Source organism: Dermacentor variabilis, chromosome 4, assembly GCF_050947875.1.
Source record: "Dermacentor variabilis isolate Ectoservices chromosome 4, ASM5094787v1, whole genome shotgun sequence".
Lineage (NCBI taxonomy): Eukaryota > Metazoa > Arthropoda > Arachnida > Ixodida > Ixodidae > Dermacentor > Dermacentor variabilis.
This window is the reverse complement of record NC_134571.1, coordinates 79639481-79666794: the sequence shown is the minus strand read 5'-3', so window position 1 is coordinate 79666794 and position 27314 is coordinate 79639481. Positions and strand designations below refer to the sequence as shown.

Here is a 27314-nt window from a genome sequence, read left to right as displayed (position 1 = left end):
CAAGTGTGTATGCTTCGCTGTCTCAGGTACTTTGCACTCATCAGTCTGGCAAGTGTGTGCGTTGGATGCGATGCAAATATTGTCGCGTTAACACAATACCTAGTTTGCCCTCTGACACAATACGCTGGAAACTTTACTAATGGTGCCGCTACTTTTAAAATCATGGGAAGATGGTGCGTATTTACAAAAGAAGTAGCATAGTTGAGCCACAAGTGCAGGCAATGCGTGGATGAAAAGCTCCAGAAAAGGTGGCCAACCTGAACTGAAAACCGTTATTTTTCCTTTCGCTTTCGCTTCAGAGTGAAAAAAATAAATAAATAGTAGTGTTCTAGTTCAGTTCTGATTCGAGTAAAAATAAAGATGTTCGTCAGTTTTCTGTTTAGTTCCGGTTCGATACCCTGTTCATGACACAATATCCTCCTGGGATACAAAATGAAACCGGCTAAAGAAAAGCATATAATTAAATTATTATTCATGATGCTCCTAGGTTTGTCACAATATTTTCCAGGGTTCCTATGTGTGATGTCACTAATGACGTCACACATAGGAAGGTGGCACAATATTTAACCAGCTAGTTAATGGAAAACAGTTGTCCCCGAGTCAGGTTTGTGCTTTGCGTTCGCCTAAAGTCAACCTAATGAACACCAATGCTGAGGTGTGAGTGCCACTAAGAGACACCTCAGTCAAAGATTAGGGTCGCCTACCAATTTCTTTTTTCACTTTCTTATGCTGAAAAAAAAAAAAGAAAAACAGCTTCTTAAAATATTTTCTGGCCCTTACATCTTTCAATTTAAGTAGAATTACATATACTTCCGTTAGATTATTATTTATTGTTAGATGAACTATATAACTATAATGCCATATTGTATGACAGCTGATGGCCATAAGTGGTTCTAAGTCTTGGGATATAGCAAATACTGTTACTGTGCACGTCTTAATTAAACAGAATATGTTTTAAACTACTAGGATTTGTAAGAAATGAGTTAGGCTGCTTTATATTTGAACAGCAGCGACTAATTAGAATTTTGTTGTACAGTTGCCGGAGGGGAGTCATCTTTAGTTCTTCAAAAAGGGGGCTGTGTTGCTATTATAGGACACATCAGCAATGTTAATAGTGGTGCATTTTTGAATAACATGCAGTTGCTAAATGTTCAAAAATGTAGTGGTGGGAAACAGTAGTTAATAACAAAAATAAATAGACAAAATAATGGTGATATTAGCATGAAAAGCGAAGGCAGGAACACCTAAACACACTGAACATGTAAATCCTCTGTGTCTATCTTTCTTGTCATGCTTCAAAAGCCACTAAGAATGAACAGCAATTAATCCTACCTTCCATTCACATTCGAGTGCTTACATGCTTGAGCTGCAGATGCTTGTTATTACCTACAGTTTTCTCGAGAGGTATTCATGTTTCCCAATCACCTTTTGATATCGAAATCCATTAAAAAGACTGACATACATTCTGCTTATCCCAAATGTTCTCATGCAGTATGCCCAGTTCATAAATCCATGTACAAGATTCTTACAAGTTTTCTTTTTAAGCAGTAAATTAATTGCCATGGAACACTTCTCAACAACCTACCTTTCCTTGCACTTATTTAAGCTTGTAAAAAGACTCTTGACGACCAGATTAAAAACAATTACCAGGCATGGTGTTTCTTAGAGGTCATAGGCTACTATGCGTGTGAGTTTGCTGATACTGTCACATTGTAGTGATGGTCAACCACCACCAATGGCACAATGCAAGTCACGAAACTAGCTGTTTATTGGATGAATCTGTGCCCAGTCAAACAAGTAATACTCGGCACAATGATAGCACAAGCACACTGTACACCATGTTGCCCGATGCTGTCGCTCACTAGTAAGCATGTTGAAACGAAAAAATGACTCAATCCAGTTTGAATAGTAAGGAGTAATATCTATTTTATTTAAAAAGAAAACAGAAGGAAGGTGTTAGTAAAATGCACAGTGAAAAAAAATGGTAAAAACCACTTCAAATTGAGTCGAACGTATTGAATGAAATGAATGAATGAAATTGAATATGAATGAAAAGGAGATGCATACATAAATATTTTCGAATATGAGCTATTTCTATCAACTGATAGCAAGCTCATCGGTATGAGACCTGAACTTTGTCACAACTAAGATTCTCTCTCAGCAGCTGAGAAGTCAACCTCAACCGTCTTGACATACTCTCAGCCCATACACAACATCTCAGTGTTGGGTTTCACTGTTTTAAAGAGTTTATTCTGCTTTGGATGAGGGACACCTGCATCTCGGTGTCAGCATCTCGATTTCAGCATCTCGACGTTTTGTGAGCTCACGCTCATTCAAAGAGGCGGCGTCACACTTCCTTTCCTGTTAATTCCTCAGTGCATCGGTTCTTTCTGTTCACATCCTCCTTCTGCCACGCTTTCATCCCATGGATCATTTGAAGCATCCTCTTGGTCAGTTATACAGTCAAAGTCCGCTTTTTCGGACTCCCTAGGGGTCGCAAAAACATCCGAAAAATCGGGCAGTGCGAAAAAAATGAATGCACGTCTTTAACTGCCCTTAAGGACTAAAATTGCCACAGGCACGTCCGAAAAAGCTCTTAAGGCCTGCAGTACACCCATATCGGTGCTCGTACTGTGACAGGAGACGGGGGTGCACGCGTGTATAATTAAGGAATACATACTGTGTTCCGTGACAACTGCCCCTTCCCACGCTTGTTATGCTTCACCGCCTACTCTGCTGTACTGAGGCAAAGCTAACTTTCAAAGACTGGCATTACGCAACGCGCTGTGCTCTGCGAGCTTCCAAGCCAATTGCGAGGATTACAAATGCGGAGTCGGTGCCATTGCTGACAGCGGCAAATTCTTTCAATGAAAAACACGGCACCGCACGGCAAGTAGCTTAATAGCGAACGTAGAACCAGCTAGGCCTAACGTTGCCGCCCCGGTGGCTACGGCTGCCAGTGGATCTGCGTGCAAGAGTGCCGGTTCGAAGCGGCGAGATAATTGAATTATGGGATTTTACGTGCCAAAACCACTTTCTGATTATGAGGCACGCCGTAGTGGAGGTCTCCGGAAATTTCGACCACCTGGGGTTCTTTAACGTGCGCCTAAATCTAAGCACACGGGTGTTTTCGCATTTCGCCCCCATCGAAATGCGGCCGCCGTGGCCGGGATTCGATCCCGCGACATCGTGCTCAGCAGCCCAACACCATAGCCACTGAGCAACCACGGCGGGTAGCGGCGAGATAATCAAAATGGCGGCTGTGGTGGCTTTGATTAAGAGGAAGCTTTAGCTCGAGTGCTCCTATCTAAATACATGTAAAAGGAGAATTCGTTTTTCTCGGCAACCACTGCACCAAATTTGACGAGGTTTGTTGCATTTAAAAGACAAACTTAAAATCTAGTGACTGTTGGTTTCGAATTTTTCAGTTAGATCGTTACTTTTTTATTAAAAATTGGCAAAAATCGAAAATTTTCAGAAAACGAAACTATCAAGTTTACAACTCTGTAACTTAACCACTAAAAATGATAATACGATTCTGTGAACTGCATCTAATAGTACATCTAAAGCGGACAAAATTGATATGTTACACATGAATATAAAAAGAATTAATCATAGTGAAATACAACTTTTGCAAAACCGTTGTAACCAACGTAACAAATTCACGTAAGATGTAAAATGACATATTGAATTTGTCCGCTTTGAATGATCTAATGGATGCCGTTTACAGATCTGCGATATCAGTTCTTGATGCAGAGCTATGAATTTGTAAAGTTGGTGCTTCTATTTTCTTCAAACGGTCAAATACTTGAAAATCGTTTTAAGAAAATTCAAGCCCTAAATCGAAATTCCGCTTCCAACAGTCACTAGAATTTAACTTTCTCTTTCAAATGCAACAAATTTTATCAAAATTGGTCCGGAGGTTATCTCATAAAAACGTTTTTGCGTTTTACATGTATTTGAATAGGCCGCGTCGGAGTTGGGCCCGAGCTAAAGTTTCCTCTTAATGTCATTTCCGACCTGCAGTCAGGGCAATATACATCGACTATAGAGTACGTGGTGGTGCCGCAAAGCCGTGCGAATTGTCGGGCATGTCCAAAAAATCGGGCATCTGGAAAATCGGTCGTTAAGAGGAAGCTTTAGCTCGGATGTTCCTATCTAAATACATGTAAAAGGAGACTTCGCTTTTCTCGGCAACCACCACACCAAATTTGACGAGGTTTGTTGCGTTTAAAGGAAAAACTTAAAATCTAGTGACTGTTGGCTTCGAATTTTTGAGTTAGGTTGTCAATTTTTAATTAAAAATTGGCAAAAATCGAAAATTTTCGAAAAACGAAACTATCAAGTTTACAGCTCTGTAACTCAACGAAAAATGATAATACAATTCTGTGAATTGCAGCTAATAGTACATCTAAAGCGGACAAAATTGACACATTACACATGAATATAAAAAAATTTAGTAATATGGAAATACAGCTTTTGCAGAACCCCTGTAAGCAACGTAACAAATTCACTAAAGGTGTAAAATGACATATCGAATTTGTCCGCTTTGAATTATCTAATGGATGCTGTTTACAGAACCGCGATATCTGTTCTTGATGCAGAGCTATGAATTTGTAAACTTCGTACTTCTATTTTTTTCATACGGTTTATAACAAAATTTTTTAACAAATTTAATTTAACAAATGTTTTCAACAAAATTCAAGCTCTATACCGAAATTCTGCTTCCAACTGTCACTAGAATTTAACTTTCTCTCTCAAATGCAACAAATTTCATTAAAATAGGTCCAGGGGTTATCCCAGAAAAACATTTTTGCATTTTACATGTATATGAATAGGCCGCGTCGGAGTTGGGCCCGAGCTAAAGCTTCCTCTTACCTACTCTGGCGATACATCGTGCCGATGACACAGCGTCAATGACTATTCGTTGCGATTTCTGTTACTGGAGCCAGCATTAACACGACTTTCGTTCCCTTTCAATTATGTTACAGCTAAATTTCCCTGATAGAAGCACGAATTCCCTAAGTTTTCCCAGAGTATTTCCAGACTATTTGAATTCCCTGAGAATTCCTGGTTTTCCCAGTTGGTAGACACCCTGGGTATTCCACATTGCGTCGAACATTGTGGTGTCAGCTTTGCGTCCTCCACTGTTTCTTGATGCGCAAGCGAGCAAGTTGTCATGCTTCTTTAGCACGCTGGAGGTAGGTGCCAATGTTAAGATTGTCTTCGCCGGTGATGTGTGACAGCATTACGTCAAGAGTTGTCATTAGGTTCCTTTTGTAAACCAGCTTGAACGGCAAGATCTGCGTTGTTTCTTGCACTGTCATGCTGCAAGCGAAGGTTACGCATGAACAGACTGGATCCCAGGTCCTGTGTTCGACATCGATGTACATCGCTAACATGTTGGCAAGGGTCTTGTTTAGTCATTCTACAAGGCCACTCACCTGCAAGTGGTGGGCGATGGTCCTGCGGCGGCTTGTCTGGCTATAGTATTGTAGGATGGCTTGAATAAGCTTTGCTGTAAAAACTGTTCCTCGTTCGATGATGAGGATTTCCATCGCACCATGCTGTACCCGGACAAGATCATCCAGATCTGCTGGAATGGTCGGCAGAGGGGTTCAATAGGCTGACGCAATCCTGCTGGCCTTGTTAACAAGGTGGCGTCTTATGCTGCTGACAATCTCAGCGGGTCTTGATGTAGTGAGCGACGTTGGCAGCGAGATGCGGCCAGTAATATTTCTCCTGTATCCTTGAGAGCGTGAAGGAGAACCCAAGGTGCCTAGCCTAGCGGCTGGGTCATCATGCAGGGCGTGGGGAACTTCTGGCTGCAGTGCTGATGGCACGAGAAGGTAGTGGGTGCTTGCTGGCGAGAAGCTTTTCTCAAGGACACCGCTTCACAAGAAAAATGAGGAAAATCCTCACCTAAATACCCTTGCGACAATGTTGGTCTTAACTTTCAAGTACTCAGCAAGGCTTCTTAGCTCCATGTCTGCTTGCTGCTGTTCAATGAAGTCGTCTGCACTTATTGTTCCCAAGAAGGTGTCCTCATCTTGGTCGTCCTGCAGTGGCGGATCGATGGGGGCGCGAGACAGGCATTTGGCATATCAGTGTTTCCATCCAGACTTGTAAATTACGGTGATGCCAAAGTCTTGCAGCCTCAAGCTCCATCATGCAAGGCAGCCTGAAGGGTAATTTAAATTTACCACCCAAATGATGCGTGGTTGTTGCTTAAGACTATAGGTAAGGCCAAATTTTCGCAGTAGCCTAAATGATGGTGAGGCATTCCTTTTCAGTCGAAGAATAATCTGCTTCAACTTTTGACATCAGCATCTTTGCCGAAGTGTGCAAGTACTAGCGGTAACTGCAGGTGTCGTTTGAGTTCACGAAATGCTTTCACTTGTGGCATTTCCTACTTGAACTCGACATCAGATTTCGTTAGATGGGTCAATGGCACGGCAATGCGTGAAAGGTCCTTGACAAAGCACCTGGAACAGGCACACAGGCAAAGAAATCCGCGCTGAAGTTCTTTGAGAGGTCATAGGCTGCCATGCGTTTGAGTGTGCTGACACCATCCTCTGTCTGAAATGCTGCCAAGCTTCTGAAGTGTGGTTACAACTCAAATTACTCTCGATTCTTTCTTACAAGAGGGCAAGATATACACATGTAAATTACCGTGAATGAATGTTCAACAAGATATAGAAACAACATAGGAAGCAGTCATCAGCTGTTTTTGCTTCTATATGCAGCTGGTATTATTATCTACCAGATCACAGAGACTGTATTTACACAATCTATTCTGCATTTCTTATCACATCCGCAGAGCCAAGTGGCTGATCCCAATGACAATTATGACATCCCGGCGAACTACAGAATGCAAAAGTAATAGGAATGAAAATGAATTATTACAAAATATGGTCCCAGGTGTATGAATTCATTGTTGGGAAGTATGCCAAACCGACTAGCAGCATCTTTTCAATATCCCTGGATATTGCCATAAAGACGTCAATTCCCTTAGTTCCTTTCAAAAACCATATTTTTAGAAATAGATCCCAACGGTTGGGATCACTGTCTCTGCAGATCTGAAGTTCCAGCATGTCATGGTCAATAAGTTGCCGGCCAATCCTTCAGACTTGCTCGATAATTTGAACATCCAGCATCCCCCCTTCCTAATGTAAATGGCAAATGAAGTTTGCACTCAATTTTTTGGACATGATCTGCACGAACGATGTCACAAAAATGGCATCCATGAAGAAATTTGGTACAATTAAGGTTGACCCTCGTACTCTTGCTTTCGTTCACGAGGTGATCTGTTTCAGAGAGCCATGACATTTCAGTCTGCTGCAGCCCCAATTTATGGCCACCATAGATTGTGGCTTCACGCGAGATCACTCATCAGAGAACACCCTTAACAGAACGGATAGCAATTGCCACCCTATCTATGCAAAGCCACTTCCTCACATATTCATAAGTACATAAGCTGTTTCAGCATTGACATTTCTGTATCGCGAACAAGGTGCCCATACAGGCACTGAAACGTCAATTTCATTGTTGGTCAACGTCAAGATTTATAACTGTTATAACAGTAGGTAGTGGAAGCCCCAGGGCTGCAGTGGATATTTTGCTTTTAATACCACTCAAAGTTTTATGCTATTCAGCCCTGCAAGTAGTAAACATGCTGGTGCGTTTATTATTTCACGGTCAGAGACCATCACGCAGCAAGCACAGTGCATTCCGTTTGGTGACACTGCTGCTTCATTCTGTGAATAAGCAGCGACCGCACACTGACCTTAGAAAGATTATGCTTGATACAAAGGAAGTTGTAGCAGTAAGAAAACAAATAGACATCTCTATTCAACATGCCTGAAAAATCGTCGAAAGGCAGCGTTTAGCGGCCTGGTGTCGCAGTGAACTTTGTATGTTTGAGAACAGAAAGAATGAAGAGACAGAAAGTTCAATGAAAGTTCATCCTATTTAGCTTACTATTTAGGGGGGGACGCCGCACTGCATTGTTTTCGGAGCTCATCCAGAGAAGGACCAATGTATCCGTCTTTGCGGGAGCACCCGAGTCTTCATCTGAAAGTAGCGCAAGACATCAAAACGCTACAACGAAGGTATAACAAAGGACGTGCGTGTAACCTGATCAAAAAGGTTTGCGCAAAAAAAAAAAAAGAAGATAAAGTATTGCATCAAAATTAGAATCGGCGGTTCCGTCGTTCACCGCAGGTTTAAACTATGCATAAACACCATGCACTGACTACGAAACCCTTCGTTTATAACTAGGAGAAACACCCAAAGCACAACAACAATAACATACTATTCTACAGCGTGTTAAACCACGCAGACATGGCCCCACCCGGTGTATAGTAGCACTTTAGTTACCGAACCTACCCGGCTGCCTGGAGCTTGACGCCTCGCGATGGGCCATGGTAGTGATGTCTATTCAGGAACTGAAGACCACTCTGCTAAGCTACGGGCAGATAAAAGTGTTTTTAAGTGTGTGAGGAAAAAAATAAAAAATCAATTTGACGATGAATAAGAGTACTAGCCAGTATACCTGCAGAGCGGCGCCAAAATGTGTGCAGGACGTCAGTTAGTTCCATTTTATGATTCAACCGAACCGCGACACGCCGACTGCAATACTTGCACTCAAAGTAAACAATTCTGTGAGCTTGCAAGCCAATCGCTTGAATATTACCTCACCAGAACGTAACACAGGTAAAGAGTGGTCAATAGAATTAGCTGTATCATAGGCTGTATCACACATTTATGCCAATAGTCTACAATGCATATTTGCCGGTGCAACTAAACTTCGAAACGGCACGGCCAAATAACAGAAACGACAAGACGCGCGAGAGATACTGGTCATCGCACTTTTCGTTCGATTGTCATTGCCCGTAATGGTGCTGTGCCATGCATTGCCTAAACCATTCCAATAGCTACAGTCACGTCAAAAATTAGCGCGTAACAAGTGCGCGCTGCCACAAGCGCAGACGCAAATCCGAAAGAACATGTTCCATTTCGCGTTTTACGCACACTTTTACGCGCGAGACCGACTTTACAAATATAAACCTGTCATATCGCTACGAAAGCCGCCCAAGAGCGAGCGCAAGAAAATCAACAACGTTGTGCTGTGAAATGAACCGCTAGGAGTACTGCTTGCAATGTATTGTAGAAGAAAAGCTATTTAATAACTTTACGCGTGTTTGGTATTCTTAGCATGCAATATTTAAATTATTAAATTATTTTTAGCTTTAATGTAGGTTTATAGGAATACATTTCGTGAACATTTGTGTATGTACCACCGTGGCCCCTGAACATTCCACTGGGCGGCTTCAGAACTCCAAAGTGGCGGGAAAGACAAGCAAGCATGCAAGCAAGTGACCAGACGGAGAGAAAGCAGAGGGTCAGGTGCACGACCTACTGTATACAGTAGGTCGTGGTCAGGTGGTTGGACTACGTATAGGGTGATCTTAGCCTTTATTTTTCTTTATTTACGTATGCTCTCCTTAGTATTGCCTATAGGTCTGTTCGATTCAGCCAAGTTTCTCTGCACCTTCTGCACCTATTCACGGTGCACTGCACCTAGACCCGCGATCCCCCGAGGTGCAGCAGTGCACCCTGCACCCCCATGATCGATTGAACGGGGTGCAAGGCAAGGTGCCGCCGCGGTGCACTGCACCCTTGAACCTTAATAATAATAATATTTGGGGTTTTACGTGCCAAAACCACTTTCTGATTATGAGGCACGCCGTAGTGGAGGACTCCGGAAATTTTGACCACCTGGGGTTCTTTAACGTGCACCTAAATCTAAGCACACGGGTGTTTTCGCATTTCGCCCCCATCGAAATGCGGCCGCCGTGGCCGGGATTCGATCCCGCGACCTCGTGCTCAGCAGCCCAACACCATAGCCACTGAGCAACCACGGCTGGTCCTTGAACCTTGCAGCGAGTGGGTGCAGCCCGGCACCCCCTGCACTTTTTCGTTTGAGGTGCCGTGCACCTTTTTCTGAATCGAACAAACCTTATATCAGCCTAGGCTGATGTCCAAGAACTCCCCAGAGAGGGTTTTTTTTTTTTTTTCCCTTGGACGGTATCTATTCCCAGTCGATCGTGAGATATGGCGGCCGCATTTCGATGGGGGCGAAATGCGAAAACACCCGTGTACTTAGATTTAGGTGCACGTTAAAGAACCCCAGGTGGTCGAAATTTCCGGAGTCCTCCACTACGGCGTGCCTCATAATCAGAAAGTGGTTTTGGCACGTAAAACCCCATAATTTAATTTTTTTCGATCATGAGATACATTTGAATTTCTTCCCACGCAGCGGTGTAAGCAGCATCCCCGTGGCAATTGTTCCCTCGAATGGAGGCTCCGTCAGATTGAATAACCGTCAGGCTATCTAGGAGACTCTTCACGCCGCTATCATGGACGTAAGGCAGTTTAACCGTGGATGCATTTGTAGATCGCTAGACCAGACATGTGTTACGGATTTACTCATGTGCACATCTTTCGCAGCCATTCCGGCGAGTGCATTTATCCCTACTCACCTCACGTGCGTCGTGGCCGAGACCCGAGTCAACACTTCGTACTACTGTACGAAGTGTTGACTCGGGTCCAATTCCGGCAGAAACATTGGAAAAGTTAGCTGCGGCTGGCGTTATTGCCGTATATCGTTGTAATCGAGTCGTAGAAAGCAACGGCCAGTTTACGAACAGGATCAGACTGATAGCCACTTTTTCTGGCACTTCCTGCCCATCAAACATCAAGGTATGGCCCTTTGTATTCATAGAATAGGCACTTGCGTCGCCTCCTCTTCAATGTTGCAATTGCTGGCGATTTGGTCATAGTGTCGGCTGGTGTAAATTAAGCCAACGATGCTGCACATGCGAGCAAAGTCACACTCCAAGTGATTGTAATTCCCAAAACGAGCCATGCTGCCTGTGTGATGGAAGCCATCCGGCTGATTACTCAAACTGTTCTTTTCAGGCCCAAGAACTACAGGTGCTTGAAGTTATGGACAAAATACATTGCTCCAAAAGAGAAGCTATACATATTGTAAAAGAAAACGTTTGGCTATGCTGGAGTTGCAGCTAAACAGAATACAGTACCTGACTTATCTCTTACTGCAACCATAGAAAATGCTGTTCAAGAGGCCATGGTTAAGGCAGTAAATCAGCAATTGGTAAAGCACAGCACAGGCTATTTCTTTGCAAATAGATACCTAATGCAAGCTACTGGGGGCGTATTCTGCGACGATCTCTTTGGCGATACCATTGCCTTCGTGTTATGTAGTGCTCAACCAGTCAATCAGCGTGCACCTAATGGCAATTCCGCCATCTCAGAATACGTCCTCTGGTCTATGCCCTGTAGCAACTCAGCTCGTACGTTCGGGATAACTCTCTGGCAATGGAAAGAGGGAGATGGCTATCTCTGGAGATGGTACAGTGTCTACTAGTTCCCGTCCTGCTCACTCTGCTTCTGACAACCAATGAAAGACAGCACAATGCTCAGGCTCAAATAAAAGTTATGTCGACCATCAGTGAGGATTCTTCCTCATTACCTCATTGGAAGTCTAAGAAATGCCAGTCGAAGTTTACTTTGAGTAAAAGTGTATCAAAGAGGTTCATTTCGACTGCAGCACCTTCATCATAGGATTGTTGAAGGTGCTGCAGTGGAACTGTCAGTCAGTATTTTCAGCTTCTGTAAATCTGTTTCCTCTTACTAACCAACTTAATCCATATATATATAATAATATTACAGGAAACTTCGTTGACAATGGAGGAAAACTTTCATTAAAAATTTTAGATTTTTTCCGGCTAGACCACTCTTCAAGAGGTAGTGGACTAATTATATTTATTTCTGCTAATATATGTCCTAAAGCTAAAATTTTATTCGATGCGATGGATCGCGAGTGTGAAATTCTGGTTATAGAACTCTATCTTCCTGGATGTTGCCCATTTTATATTGTAAATACTTATTTTCCTTCTGGTCTGCAGGACACCCACTTTCTTGATAGTCTTCTAGTTAGCTGTGAATGTGATGTTTTACTTACTTGAGATTTCAATTCATATCATGTTTCATGGCGTTTAAAGACAGATTCATGTGGTAACCGCTTGTAGCATTGGTCATTAGACAATAAACTTTCTTGTAAAAATTCTGGATCAACTACATTTCTGCATGGCCAAAATCACCCTGCAATCTATCTCGCATTCTCTAATTGAAGTCTCTCTGCATCTTTGTGGTCAAATGTTGACTGTGCCTCTGATAATGACCATATTCCATTATTCTTTAAAATTGGCCGCTCTGTTATAACCACCCGCTGTGGTTGCTTTGTGGCTATGGTGTTGGGCTGCTAAGCACGAGGTCGTGGGATTGAATCCCGGCCACGTTGCCCATATTTCCATGGGGGCTAAATGCGAAAACACCCATGTCCTTAGATTTAGGTCGCATTAAAGAACTCCAGGTGGTCCAAATTTCTGGAGTCCCTCACTACGGCATGCCTCATAATCAGATCGTGGTTTTGGCACGTAAAACCCCATAATTTTTTCTATTATAACCACGGATGACCAAGTTTGGTCTTTTGTAAACTACATTTTGTAAACTACATTACCTTCAAGACGTATTCACGGTCTGTGAGTTTGTCCCTGTCTGATGCTTCCAATGAACAAGAAATGAAGGTTATTTGTTCTGCTTTTGAAAAGTTTAACAAGAAATTGGAATTTGCAGTTAGATCTAGTAACGGTTACTCTTGCAGCCCTTGGTAGAATACCTACTGTTCGCGTGGTTATAGAAGAAGGAAAACAGCCTGGAAAAAGTTGTCATATAACCAGTGTCCAAAAAATTGGAGTGATTAAAATTGTACAGAGTTATATTTAAAGATACAGCTTCCAAAGCAGAAGACAACTATGAATGCAAATATTTAGATTTTCTATCAAAATCTAAAAACAAGCGTGCACTTTTCTATTTTCTTTGTAGCAGAACAGTATTTCTGACTCCAAGTAACATTGGCTCAATGATTTTCACTGGAGAAGAAGTGACGCAGATGTTAGAAAAAATCGCAAAGGGTCTAGAGAGTAGATTCATTTCTTTGTTGTCTCCATGTACCAAGTTATGAATCCAGTCAGATCATTTTACTGGGATCACTATGTTGGAACTGGCTAAGGCAGTGGAAAATCTGCCACATTCCGCCCCTGGTGCTGATGGAGTAACCACAAAAATGTTAAGAATTTTATTCAAGTCCTCAGATGACCTTTAAGACGTAGTAAACTATTCTACTCAATTTTCGTGGACACCTTCCAGTTGGAAAGTCACCAAAATTATTCTGGTTCTTAAATATAATGGTGAAGCATTCACATCACAATTTTTGACCAATTGCTCTAAGATGGTTAAATTAATAGAAAGGATTCTGAATGTTTGTCTTATGAAACTATTAGAGGACGAAGAGGCAGTCAGCTCTTGCCAAACAAAATTTAGATCCGATTGTTCCATTTGGCACACTCATGTGGACTTGGACAGCCAGATAAAGCTAGCACGATGCAAGAAACAAATTGCAGGTCAAGTAATTTCAGATATGTCAAAAGCCTGTGATAGTGCAGAACACAACATTTTATTTAATCAATTAACAAGCCTTGATTTCCCGAAATATATAATAAAATGGTTTAGCGAGTGTTTAACTGGGTGGGGACGATCGACTTTCACACCTTTCCCTGACATTGTATTCCCCCTCATGGCTCAAGTCTTTCCAGCTTCGCCGCGTGGCTTTGCAAAGGCGGTGGTCGGTGTGGTTGCAGACTAGTACAAAAGGTGGTGCGAGTCTTGTGCTGCTAATGCCACAAAAGGCAGGGTTAATCGGGCGCAAAAGGAAGTAGCCTGTTCCTTTTTGGCTTGGGGTCAGTGAGCTGCACGGACGTTCCTCATGTGCACTGACACGCTTTGCAGGACCGTCCAGAGAAAGGCTTCGGAGAGGGGCACAGAGATGGACGAACACGATTGTTCGAATGTGACATTGTTCACGTGACAGTACACGCGAACGATAGGGTGCTAGTGTCCAGCATGGGAGTGAACATATTCGCTCGTTATCTAGTCACGATGAGTTGGACTTTTTCGATTTGTCACGCACCTATCGACGTGTTCTATGAGTAGTAATTCGGCTAGCAGGCATTAGTGTATGAGAAATGCAATAAATGCCCTTTTGATTATTTGCACTGCTGTGTTGTCATTCCTTATACCCAAGAGCACGTGTGAAACCTCACAATTGACAGAAAATTTTATTGCTTTCTGAAAGGCATTTTTTTTTTCAATTAGCAATCTACAGTCGCAAGGGGTTCCGCAAAATGCTGTCACTTAACCTTTATTGTTTAACATATTACTAAGCTCTATACCCTGTCAGAATGACATGTATACAAATTCATATGCAGATGACTGCATTTTTTGCATCAGACAATAGCATCCACTCTTTACATAATCGATTGCAAACATACCTGTGTGCCATAGAAAACTAACTGCAGAATATTCACGTGTCCCTTAAAAGGAAGCTTTAGCTCCGGCCCAACTCCGACGCAGCCTATTCAAATGCATGTTAAATGCAAAAACGTCTTTGAGATAACTCCTGGACCGATTTTAATGAAATTTACATTTGAGAGAGAAAGTTAAATTCTAGTGACTGTTGAAAGCAGATTTTCTATCTAGGGTCTGAATTTTGTTTCAAAAGATTTCAAAAATTCAAAGGTTTAGAAAACAGAAGCACAAAGTTTACAAATTAATAACTCTGCATCAAGATATCGCGGTTATGTAAACAGCATCAACTAGATCACTGAAAGCGGACAAATTTGATATGTCATTTTATATGTTGCGCGAATTTGTTACATTGTGTGCAGGGGTTCTGTAAAAGCCGTATTTCTATATTACTAAATTTTTTGAGATTCATGTGTAACATATCAATTTTGTCCGCTTTAGATGTACTATTAGATGCAATTCACACTAATTGTGATAACATTTTTCATTGCTAAATTACAGAGTTGTAAAGTTGATCGTTTCGTTTTCTGAAAATGTTCAACTTTTGTCACTTTTCATAAAAAATTTATGACCTAAATAAAAGATTCGAGACCTACTGTCACTAGATTGTAAGTTTTTCTTTTAAATGCAACCTCGCCAAATTTGGTGCAGTGGTTGCTGAGAAAAACGAATTCTCCTTTTACATGTACTTAGCGAGCTAAAGCTTCTGCTTAGTGTGAGAAAATGCTCAATTATAGTTTTTCATTTAAGGGATCAAATACATATAAACCTTAGCTACTGCCTGCAGAATATATGTCAGTTGGACTCGGTAAAATACCTGGGCATAATACCGCAGATAATACATAACCAGCTGAGTTGGTGCATGCACATGGAATATATAAGTAAAAAAATGCAGCAGATCCGAGTTGGAATCTATATACAGCAAAGCTTTGTGCGAGTGCTCAGTTGGACTCCAAAATACCTGTGCATAATACCACAGATAATACATGATAACCAGCTCGGTAGATTCGTATGGGTGCCTGGTCATAGAGGATCAGTTATGAATTAGCAGACAGCTAGGCTAGAGTGGCTGTGGTCCAATTCTCCCTAGCCTTCCAGTATCAGCTTTTATAACCGCTGCTAGGTTCAGGAGATGTGCCGTCATGCAAGACTTTTGGAACCTGTCGTTAACAAATTTAACTGATTACCAGCACCTCTTATTTCCTTGGAGCAGAAACTTATGCCATGTTAGAAAAGTTGAAGTCCTGCTTACCAAATTTTGATGTTGAATACCTACGTTAAGCTATTCTGTGCATCAATCTGGTCTAGCACCCTCCTCCTTGTGCTCATACTGTGGCAAGGATGAGACAATACAACACTTCTTTCTGTCATGTTGCCGTTTTTCAAATTTAATAAAACATACTTTTCAGGGCAATTTCATGATGATGGATTGAATCTAACCATTCCTGATATTCTATCTTTGGCAGCCTATATTCTGAGACATTATCTTAGGGATGTTGGTGCAGCTGTAGTGAGGTATATAATTGAATCAGGACGATTTCTTTGATAGATTCTTAAATTTCTACCTAACTTTATTCTTTTTATCTATTCAAAATTTCTGAGTAGTGCTTCTCTTAAGACTCGACTAACTATTTTCTTAACTCAACCTATTCATGGCCAATACCTCGAAGTGGGTATGAGCCACTCTTAAAGGCAAACGAACAAACCTGGGAATGAAATAAATGCCATCATCTCTCATGGTGAGTAGTCATGCGGCTGTTCGCTCATATTCTTCAGTTGCTATGCTTTGCATCAGACTTGTTTCGGCTGCCACCAGCTGCAGACCAGCAGCATCTCCACGGCGACCTCTCTCTACCTGAGGGGTCGCATTGCACCTCCTGCTTCTAGGATGTGCAGCCAGCTGGGCACATCGTAACACTGGATTACCTCATTTGTGCCTGTCCACAATGGGCTAAGATCCATCAAGCCACCACCATCTAGGTGCCCGCTTCCCTCGTTGGTACCCTGATCACCATGGGGTCTGCTTGATCCTATACTGCCACGGACGGACTAAGCAACATGCTTCCCCTTCTCACCTCACTCCTTGGTTGACTAAAGTTATTAAGGAAGCAGATGACGCAAATTCAGTAGTCAAACTTCTGTCGATGGCATAGCCAGGTATTTTTTTCGGGCGCAGCACGCACTTGACTGGGTGAGGGGGCCTGGGGCAGGCGGGTGTGATCGCAGGTCGTTTTATGACAGGTCAGTGTACGAAGCACTGCCATGCATTCCTGACACACAGAAATTTTGGGGAGGGTAGAAGGGGGCACAAACTTGGTGTCCCCAACCACCCTTCCACGACTACGCCTCTGCGAGCTAAGTATGTTATTGCAAGTATCGAACGAGTGGAAGCAAACAACAAAATATAACCAGTAGGGTTCTGCATTGCCAAGGAAACACGCTTGCAACATGTGAAGGTCAGCACTAGCAGGAGTTAGGCCTAGCTATAGCTCGTCCATCAACTGTATGCCTCTATCTACGTGCTTTGGGCCTAGCTATGCTGGAGTTCTTGCTCAAAAGAAAACAAAGTGGAGAAATTAAAGCGGGAACAGAGGATGCAAAAAGTGGACAGGAGACTACAGTGCAGTTATAATATACGCACCGTCCGTAATGCAAGTAATTTAATCATTTTGGAGATTTGCTGGTACCGGAATAAGAAACTGTACATGCCATCATTTTCACACGAGACGGGCGGCTATATACTGTTCTCGATCAAGCGCGCCTCATGCCATTTCTTGTTCACATGGGATCTAGCGGCAGAAAAACGTATACGATCACAGTCTGCAGCAGGGAACAGTGGTGCGTTTCGGTTATTACTATTAAAAGCGTGTGCTATGCTTCCAATGGCATGACTCACTGTGAAACACATAGGCAAAGACACTTGTCGCAATATGATCGGCAGTGATAGCTGTGAGTGCATGCAACGACCCGAGAAGATTTGCTGGTACCGAAATTAACAACTGAGTGCGCACCAGCGTTTTCACGTGGGACGGGCGGGTGAGTATTGCGGCGAAGCTGCCGTGGTAAGCAGCTATAGATACTGATTTGCTATATACTAATACTATAATATACTAGCTATATACTGTTCTCGATCGCACGTGCCTTACTTATTTTCTTATTTACATGGGACCTAGCGGCCGGAAAACATATCGTATGATCAAAGTTTGGAGACGTACTGAATATTGGTGCCGAAAAATCGTGTTTTCTGGGAACATATGAACCATTCAAAAATGAGCGTAAATCTATTGGGTCATTCTCCGAGTTCTCGAATGCAAATGTTGGTGCTGGGAAAAGGTACGTAACGGGAACGTATCAACGAGTCTACTGTATTTGTATTTATAAAATACTGCTTCGCAGCCGGTATCACATGATGTTGCTTTCTACACCACGGAGAGATAACAGCAGATGGCATCATAGGTCCTTGAGTCCAATAGCATTTTTCTTTTGGCGCTTTTGGCCATTTGTCGCACTTTTACTGCTGATATGAGGGCACAGGCTCTCGCTCAAACAAGTTGTGAGTCGCATTAGGTCAACTATTAGAGCTCTTTGAGATGCACGTGGTGACGCACGAGAGCATTGCGGAATCGGAAAGTTAACGTGCCGAGGTAAAGCGCTTCGGAAGGACAGCCCTCCTCCTACCCCCATGGTGGCTGGTGGAGAGGGCTTAGGTGGCGGTAGAGGAGTCGACGGCAGTCCTCCTCCACTGAAACTAATAAATGTCAATGGCAGTGTTCTTCCACTTAAAAAGGAAATAAATAAAAGTTAGATTCCAGGGTTTTATATGCCAAAACCACGACATGTTAATGACAAGCATGCTGTACTGGGGGACTTCATATTAAATTTTGACTGCCTGGGGTGGTCAAATGCATGCTACAAATGCGTGGTACATGGGCCTTTTTATCTTCATCAAGATGTGGCTGCCTTGGCCAGGATTCAATTCCGCAACCTCGTGCTTACAACGCAATGCCATAGCCACAAAGCCACCGCAGCAGGTAGTTGCCTTCCACACTGGCGCTCGCAATTCTTGAGTCAACACACATAAGACGAGTCACCTTATATGTTTATAGGAAGGGGGGAGTCTGTGGCATTCTAGCAATGCAGATGTGGTTCCCCAAGGCCAGAAAGTTTGGGAACCCCTGTTTTTTCATTGCAGAGAGAATGAAACAACAAATGCTACATAAATATCCCGACTGCAACAAATATAGTGAATAGCTTTCTAGAAGTGCTTGGCCACTCGCTTCCATTGACTACCATTGTCAATGGTTCCTGGTCAATTTTTTCTTTCTTGCTACAGCAAATACCTCTTACTAGCTCATTATTGAGGAATTCGTCGTGAAATTGGCTATGCACAAGCAATCTGTCAATAATATTGTTTTCAGTGCCGTTAAAAATGTTTCTCTGTTGTTCTCACTGCATCTAGTGATACCTAATCAGTTATTCTTAACATGAAGGAGACTGATAATCCCTAGACATGCATATGCAGCGAGAACAGTCAAAGCTATATATGCATGAAGGTCTGGCAACCTAGTTGTGGTAATGTTAGCTTATTGGTCATCGAATGAGTAATTTGGATAATGAAAAATGGTTAGGCGTAATCAAAACTTTGTGCCAAAAGTGCCTTGCTGTCTTTGTGCTTCAACAATTCTGCAGCCATTTGAGAATGTCTAGCTTTGCTTTGGATGCTCTGAACAAAATTTGCAAAGAAGCAATCCATTTCTAATTCATCTAATTCCTACAACATAGTTGGGAAATGATGTCTACATGACCAAGGAGACATTCTCAGTTTATTATCTTGACAGCATTCACAGTTCACTGTGATTGCATTTATGTGTTGATAAATGTGCATAAATGTTCTTGTCTTAATATGTTTGCCAGGTACAAAATCTTCGTTAGGAAGCACGGCAGTGTGGCGACATCGAAAGTGAATGAAATGATAAATCAATCGTTTGTAGCTCATTCACGCTTGAAACAAATTGATACTGGTGCTAAACATACTTTTTTTTTTCAGCTAATGTTTAAAAATGTTTGTTCATCTATGATATACAACTTGTTTGCTAAAAAACACATTCATCAAAACAACATAATTCTCAGCAGAGTTCACAACACAGAGATTACATAATGTTGGAGGATACTTTTCTCGGTGTACAACACCATACTTTGCTTCGCATGCGTAATATGTTATTTTATGCAGTTAAAAGTTAGCACAGCAATCTTCCAGTCTCCTTTTACTACACTCCACCACACTACGAAGCGCCAGAGTTGACAGCACCATCTCTTTTGCACTTTGCGAACTAACCACTGTAAGCTGTTTATAGGCATCTTGCACTGAAGTATAGTCTTCTAGAAGATCACTACTCTGAAGCCAGAGTTGAGAGCAGTGCCAGAACACACAGCCTAGCGAGTGGAGGAAGTAAAATGGGAGGAATTAGTAGACATTCATCGCAGCACCCCTGATTGATTATTGTGAGGCAACAGCGTCCGAAACGTGAAAATGTCGAAGTGCGCACGCTCTGCATACGACTGGACACGTCTGCGATTGAGATCGAAAACACGCACATTCATGAGCTTGAGCTCAGCAAAGCTCGGTGCATACCACTCGAGCAAGCAATGAATTGTGGGACAGTGTCATTTGGAATGGTGCATTATTTTCTTTGTGCTCCTAGTGAAGAGTCTTGTTGATGTGATGATTAAAGAAAATGTCATAGCCACCTCTGCTTGGTGTGGGGTGCCTTTACATTCACAATCGTGCATAGCCCTGTTTGTTGATTACAAATTCGAAATGCTCGTTAAGTCCCATCAGGCTACTATATCCATTGACTACCAGCAGAATCTTCTCCCTTTGTTCTACCTTCGCACTGTCCGCCTTGATTCGCATCAAGAGACAAGGCAGAGTCTTGTGAAATTGGACAGGGAGAGGCAATTGAGTCACAAGACTAGCTAGAGGGCCTTCTGCTAGTATCACATGGGACAATTAAAGAAGGGAGGAGACATTGGTGTATTTTTGGTAATAATTAATAGTGCTTGTTCACAATTAGATTTTGGTATTCCCCATTCCTGAAAGAGTCTGTACTTTTTAACAGCACTAGAGAAGCAACAAATGAGTATAAAAAAACCCCCTATAGTGCTACAAGCTGTCTGCAATAGTACGAGCTCTATCTTATATTATTTCCCAAGTGGATAAACCAGCATTGAAACTCTTGCCTCTAGCCAAACATGGCATTTTGCTGTGTACTGTGTGCTGCAAAACTTGATCTGTTCCTGTAAAACAGAATAAAACTTTTACAAATACATAGTATATACTCGATTCATTTGATTTAAGGCCACGCACAAGGAGCGATGGAACGAAGAATGATAGGCATAACATTAAGACACAGGAAGAGAGCGGTGTGGATCAGAGAGCAAACGGGCATAGCCGATACTCTAATCGACATTAAGAGAAAGAAATGAAGCTGGGCAGGTCATGTAATGCATAGGATAGTTAACTGGCGGACTATGAAGGTTACAGAATGGGTGCCAAGAGAAGGGAAACACAATCGAGGATGGCAAAAGACTAGGCGGGGTGATGAAATTAAAAAATTCGCAGGCGCAAGTTGGAATCGGTTGGCGCAGCACTGGGGTAATTGGAGATCGGAGGGAGAGGCCTTCGTCCTGCAGTGGACTTAAAATAGGTTGTCGATGATGATGTAACAATACAAACTGTTGAACGCTGCTTCAAGTCCGAAGTTCTGCACAATTTTCTGTGTCAAGAAAATATGCATGCTTACGGGAAGCTAAAGAAACAACTTTCAGCAGAAAGTATGCCACTGTGGTTAGACCAACGGTGTGCTAAAAGCATACTACCATGGAACCGCTGCACAATCACATATTAGACTCCATTTATTGTAATGTACGTACAAATTGAAAATGTTACCAAATAATAGCAGTCATGTAAAATCTTGCTTGTAAATGATTGCAAGGTTTATAGTGAAAATGGTGAACAAAGACAACACATTATGCAGTCTCCTTACAACACATTCTATAGACAGCACAAACAAAGCTCTAATTTTGCACTACATATCTTCAAGCTCGCTAAAAACAGTAACACTCTGGAATTACAGGATGACTAATAGCGTCTGGTTTTCAACACAAACTGATACAACAGTCCATCATGACAGTGTGCCACGTGCAGCAGAATAAAAAGGTATGTCAGATGTATAGAAGCTAAAAAAACAATATTCAAGTATCTTTGTAGAAGGTAAGTAATAAATATTTGGAACAAATTATGCCCTAACTTGAGTTAGTGACCCTCTGCACAGGTTTTGAACACCGTAGCAATGAACATGCTAGAAAACAAAAGATCAACAGAAGGTGATACACAGGAATTATCCTTCTTTCATTGCACACACGATACAAAAGCTACAATGATGAATGAACTAACAGTGGTATGAGAAGACAAGCATAGAATGAGACAACAAAATAAAAGAAATCTCTGTTCACACAGACAGCTCCACAAAAATGTGAAATGACAGCACAATGTGGATTACATACATGCTGGTTCTGTGTTACACTTGTATTTCTTTTTTGCCACAGGTGAAATAAAATGGATAATTAAAAACTTCCTATGCGGTAGTAGTTCACTGGCAGTAGCACATCACACCCTTCACTTTATAACACTTACATTGACAAAACAGCAGCTGCATCAAAGTTGCCTTTGCTGCATGATGTGTGCGATTCACAATAGAACTAAAAGAATTTTCTGAAAGAGACAGAAGTTCTGCATTGTATGCTGCAACCTTACAAAGCTGCACTTCTGCCTAGCCTAAACTTAAATATGCAGCAATATATTTTCTGTGAATATCTTGCCCTGATAAAACTACCATGTTTTCATGCACTTGCCCCACATTAAAAATAATCAAGAAACTTAGGAACAAAGTGCAGTTGTTGTACATGAATGTTAAAAAAGATTATTGGGTTTGACGTCTCAAAGTAACATGAGGGCTACAAGAGATGCTACACGTTGCCATTTGGTGCGGCTGCACAGCAGCATGGAACACATTGCTGGGCAGCTGCACCTGAAGGCAAAGTTGGTGTGTGATTACAGATGCAGCCACACTGTGTGTCATGAAGCTACACTGTATATAAACAAAGAAGAGGTGCAAGCGATAATTACTGAACATATAAAACAATATTAATCCTGGACCTTTCTTTTCTCACTGTGCCAACAATGTTGCTGGGTTGCTTGTATATATAGGATTTTAATATTCTTGCCTATGGTTACACATGCAGAACTCTTTTTCCCCTTTCTGAATACAGTAGAACATTGTTGATGCGACCCCGTTTCATAAGGTTTCCCGGCACCAGCAGGAAAAATGACCTAACACAGTTACGCTTCTTTTTTGCTGGTCCCGGAAAACACTATTTTTCGGCACTAATGTTCAGTACATGGCCAAAATGCGGTTGTACGATACATTTTCCAGCCACTAGATCCCATGTTAACAAGAAAAGGCGTGAGGCGTGCATTATTGAGAACATAAGGCACCTGCTGCAACACTCACCCACCTGTGTCACACAAGAACACCAGTAGACAGTCAGTTTCCTATTCTGGTATCAGCAAATCTCGCTGGTCCTGAGGCGCCCTATTCACAGCTATCACTGCCAACCGTATTGCGATAAGCATCTTCACCTAGCTGTGTCGCAGCAGGTGTGATGTAGTGCTGTTGAAAGCATACAGCACTCTTTTAAAAGATGAGAACTGAAACGCACTGCCGTTCCCTGTTGCAGGCAGCTCAAAGTGAGGATCATGTTTTGCTGTGGTGGCATCGTATTCAGGTAAAGACCATCTGCTCGAATTCATTTCAAACAGGCGACATCTCGTGCCAGGTGCCGAGTGAGCACATCAAAACTTACTGTAAAAATGCCCCGCCTGAAGAAACTGTTAACCCAGGCCGAATTCGAGAAGCGCAAACGTAAGCTTGCTGAAGCTGTAAAAACAATGTGCGTCTCGGGCCACTTGTGCCCCATCAGCTCGGCATGCGTCGGCATCTCGTGCTACAATTTGCGTAACGCTTCGCATTAGATGGATGTCAACTACAGTTGAGCCTGCCAAATTTTTTTAGTGGCTTCAGATCGTACATTTTCCCAGTTTGTATGTTTTCTTTTGCATTTCTTTAAAATGTATTAACACGGTTCTACTATATTGTAATCAGGAGGGTGGGTCATACACATGAAAACAGTACTATCAATCAACCTACTTTAGTCTCACATGTATTCTTCGTCCGTTGATTTCCTGAAGTTTAGCTTTATATATCCTCTTCAAAAGCAGGTTTAAATGTTTTCTGGGAACAGTGGAGAAGTACATTTTAGTATGTCTAGCATGTCTCAAACTCAAGATGTGGCTTTGGCACACAGCCCAAGAACATTACCATAAGCACTTCCTGCTGTTACATTAGGGTCTACGTAAACGCGAAGGACAAATGCGTTTTAGCTGCTTTGCCCTGTAAATGCCACCTAAAGGGAAAAAAAGAACCAGAAAAAAAAGAACTTGATAGAGTACAATGCACTCAATTGGTTTGCTGGAGGAGGAAGACATAGACATAAAAAAAAGAAAGGGGGGGGGGGGCAACTTTAATTAGCCCAGCAGTATTGAAATGAAACATGAGGGGCCATATATATGGCTCACACTGAGGAACAAGGCCAACATTTTAGGAGAGACATCCAATTTCACAACCAAGAACACTAACGTAACTTCTTTGAACACACTTCACCACTATGATGCAGCATCATGACATGTGTCAGCCAAATGACATTCACAGTACTAATTCAATTAAAGGTCCAGGTAACTGCATTTGGTATAAACACTCCCCTAGGCCTACTTGGGCAATGCTACATTCTTGCACAAGGCCAGTTACACTATAAATTACTGCATTAGTGTAAACAATTATGTTACAATGTAGCCTAGTCACAGGCAATGCAATTTATATTGTTGGTACAAGTTCTCTTGCCCTCCAGATGTGCCTTTCATGAAAGAATGGAATCATGTTGGAATGTTGTTCTCTTCTCACTAAAGGCTTGCATCTAGTGGTTGTCAATTACTTGGAGAACGCTATACTTTTCCATGATAGTTGAGAACACGAACCACAAGTCCCTCAATCTTACACAAGCAGCTAAGAGTACACATACAGGCATTGGGGCCACATTATTTTTCACTGTCCAAGCTGGCATACACATAACCAGCCAGCACTCTGAGAATGATAGAACTTCCATAAAATGTGAGCATAGGACCGGGATTGATCGTAAAAGTCACTGAGTCAGCAAACACCAAATTGGACATCATACTAAATTAATGCAGCAGATGCTTATGTGTTACCTAGTGAGCAATGTGTCACGTCTATTTCTTCCCATACTACACAAGTGCAACTTCATGCTAAGTGAACCCAAATGATTCTTGTGGTTCAAAAACTTTCTGGCCTGCCATGACCATTCGGATGATGAAAGCACTAGCAGTCACCCATTACTTGAGGACAATGTCAGCACGCATGTAAATGGTGCCTGGTGGAGGTCTCGAGGCTGCAAGCGATTGGTGGATAGGTGGAGGATAGCAGCGCACATGCTCCACAGGCAGGCTGTCGGCATCACTTGTTTCAGGTACTTGTTCAGCACAGCAAATATCTGTGAGTTGAGCACTTGGAAACGTCGAATGCGGTCCACCATCCGCTTCAGGGGCTGTAACAAAAATGTCTTGGATAAGGAATCCCCCCTAGGAATCTGGCGCCAACAGCGAGCGCGGCACTGTAAGTATGTGCTGTAATCCTGCTCAACAAGAATGAGCTTAGAGCCACGGTTAAATACGCATGCTCTCTGTTTTACAGAGAGCTGACCAAGTCTGCAGAACTGTCACTACTGAAATAAGAAGCTACAGTCGATCATGGATATATCATACTTGGGTATATCGAACTATTGTCCTATATTGACAGTTGTTAAAATCCTCTTGAAAATCCCATGCTAAAGTATAGCCATGTCCTACACGTACATCGAACTCCTGTTAACTGCCACATTCGATATACACTTGAACTTCATCATAACAAAGTTGAAGGGGGAAATGGACATTACTTCATTATATCCATTACTTTGTTATACCTATTATTGTCATTTACTGCAATATATGCCCTATGGTGTGCGCAAATGTAAACGTCGAAAGAAGAAGGCGAATTTGTGGGCCGTAGAAGCGCTACATGACCACGGGTATGCTGAAATTTTGAATAAAACAACAAAAGAATCTTTGACATGTGCAATAACACGACTTAGCACCTGACGCGACAGCCTCTAGGTAGCTGCCTTGTGTTTCATTGGGATGATCTTTCACGTCCACTTTCCACTTGGTTCATTGACGGGTCCGAGCAGCACGTGGCACACAACACAGAGCTCTGCTATATGATTGAGGAGGCACACGAAGTTTGCTACACCGGCTTGGCTCAGCCAGCTCATGGCCTCTGAGAGTGCGTTGATACCAATGTAATCTCGGAGGCCCTGCCCAGCTGGCAGCCCGCGCTGCGCACCGTAGGAAGAGGCAATACTGAATTCATGGCCTGGGCATGACCCCCGAGATTGCACTGGGGAGATCTCCGAGGCCAGGCCCAGCTGCAGCTGCCTGCGGGGCACGCCATAGAGAAAGAGAGAAGTGAACACACACAAATGTTTTTGCACCACTGCGCATAGCTGTGCACCATGGGTGCAACACACGAAGGCTTATGCGTCACCCCAGAGATCTCACTGGGAAGATCTCTGAGGCCACGCCCAGCTGCCATCTGCTTGCACGACGTGCAGTAGAAGTGAAAGCGCAGCATGGCACAGTGTGTGCGTAGCCAGGCACATGCAAGAAAGAGAGAGAGGACAGTGGGAGAAGTGTGATAGTGAGCCGCTGCTTGTGCACAGGTGCACAGATACGCGCGGCGCTGAGAAAGACACCAGTGTGCTGCGCAACGACGTAGCGACATGGGAGTTTGAAGTGCCGCAGCGTAACAAGTGCTGGAAAGCACCTGTTCGCTGGAAAGCGATGTACTGGTGCGCAACGAACGGACATTTCTTTTTTTTTTTTTGGATACTAATCTAGTTCATTATATCCATTGGCATGGAAAATTTCACTTTGTTAACCGAGGTTTTAAATACATGGATCTCTATGGGGATCTCAAGGGGAATTTTATTTACTTTGTTATATCCATTATTTCGTTATATCCCGTTTCGTTATAACGAGGTTTGAGTGTATAAAAGGCTGCACCACGCTGCACCCCCTGCAAGTGCACTTTTCCTAATGGAGCCACGATCACTTCGTCAAAAAACATTTCATGTCAAAAACTTGAAATGGCACTGTTTTGGGCAAGATGACATGCATGCATGGCACTCTATCTTTTCAATGAGTGGCGCTGGCATGGCATGCCTAATTGTAGATGTGGTGCCGCCAGGATTTTTCTTGTAAACAAGAGATTGAATCTAAAGGGCAGTACATGTCATGGAGAAAAAATTATCAGTGTGCTCTCAGTTTTGCACGCTGTGCGTACATGGATGGCTAGTGCAAACTGTGGCCGTTTGTTATTGGCTAGAGCCGATCGCCACTCTGCTTCAAGAACATGATGGCCTCCCGGTCCAATACATGTTCCAGAAGAAAGCTTGCATGGCACTCAGTCTTTTCATCGAGTGAGCGCTGGCAGAGGATGACGAACTGCAGATGCAGCACTGCAGAGGTTTTTTTTTTTTTTAATTTTTTTTGTAGACAAGGGCTTTCCGCAAAT

At 42.5% G+C, this 27314-nt stretch overlaps 2 protein-coding genes across 2 annotated transcripts in view; both read right to left on the bottom strand.

Annotated features, from left to right (window-relative positions):
- The window catches only part of LOC142579407 (uncharacterized), a 135862-nt gene extending 126755 nt beyond the window's left edge, over positions 1-9107 (bottom strand). The window contains exons 1-3 of the mRNA XM_075689553.1: positions 8555-9107; positions 8389-8467; positions 7981-8073 (exon numbers count right to left, since the gene is read on the bottom strand). Of these exons, the coding sequence (XP_075545668.1) occupies positions 7981-8073; positions 8389-8425 (130 nt within the window). The 5' untranslated portion in view covers positions 8426-8467; positions 8555-9107. The remainder of the gene's footprint in view (positions 1-7980; positions 8074-8388; positions 8468-8554) is intronic.
- A 12301-nt stretch (positions 9108-21408) lies between these two features.
- Cyfip (Cytoplasmic FMR1-interacting protein Sra-1) overlaps positions 21409-27314 on the bottom strand; it is a 61150-nt gene continuing 55244 nt past the window's right edge. Inside the window, 2 exon segments of the mRNA XM_075689552.1 lie at positions 21409-25167; positions 25170-25251. Of these exon segments, the coding sequence (XP_075545667.1) occupies positions 25040-25167; positions 25170-25251 (210 nt within the window). The 3' untranslated portion in view covers positions 21409-25039.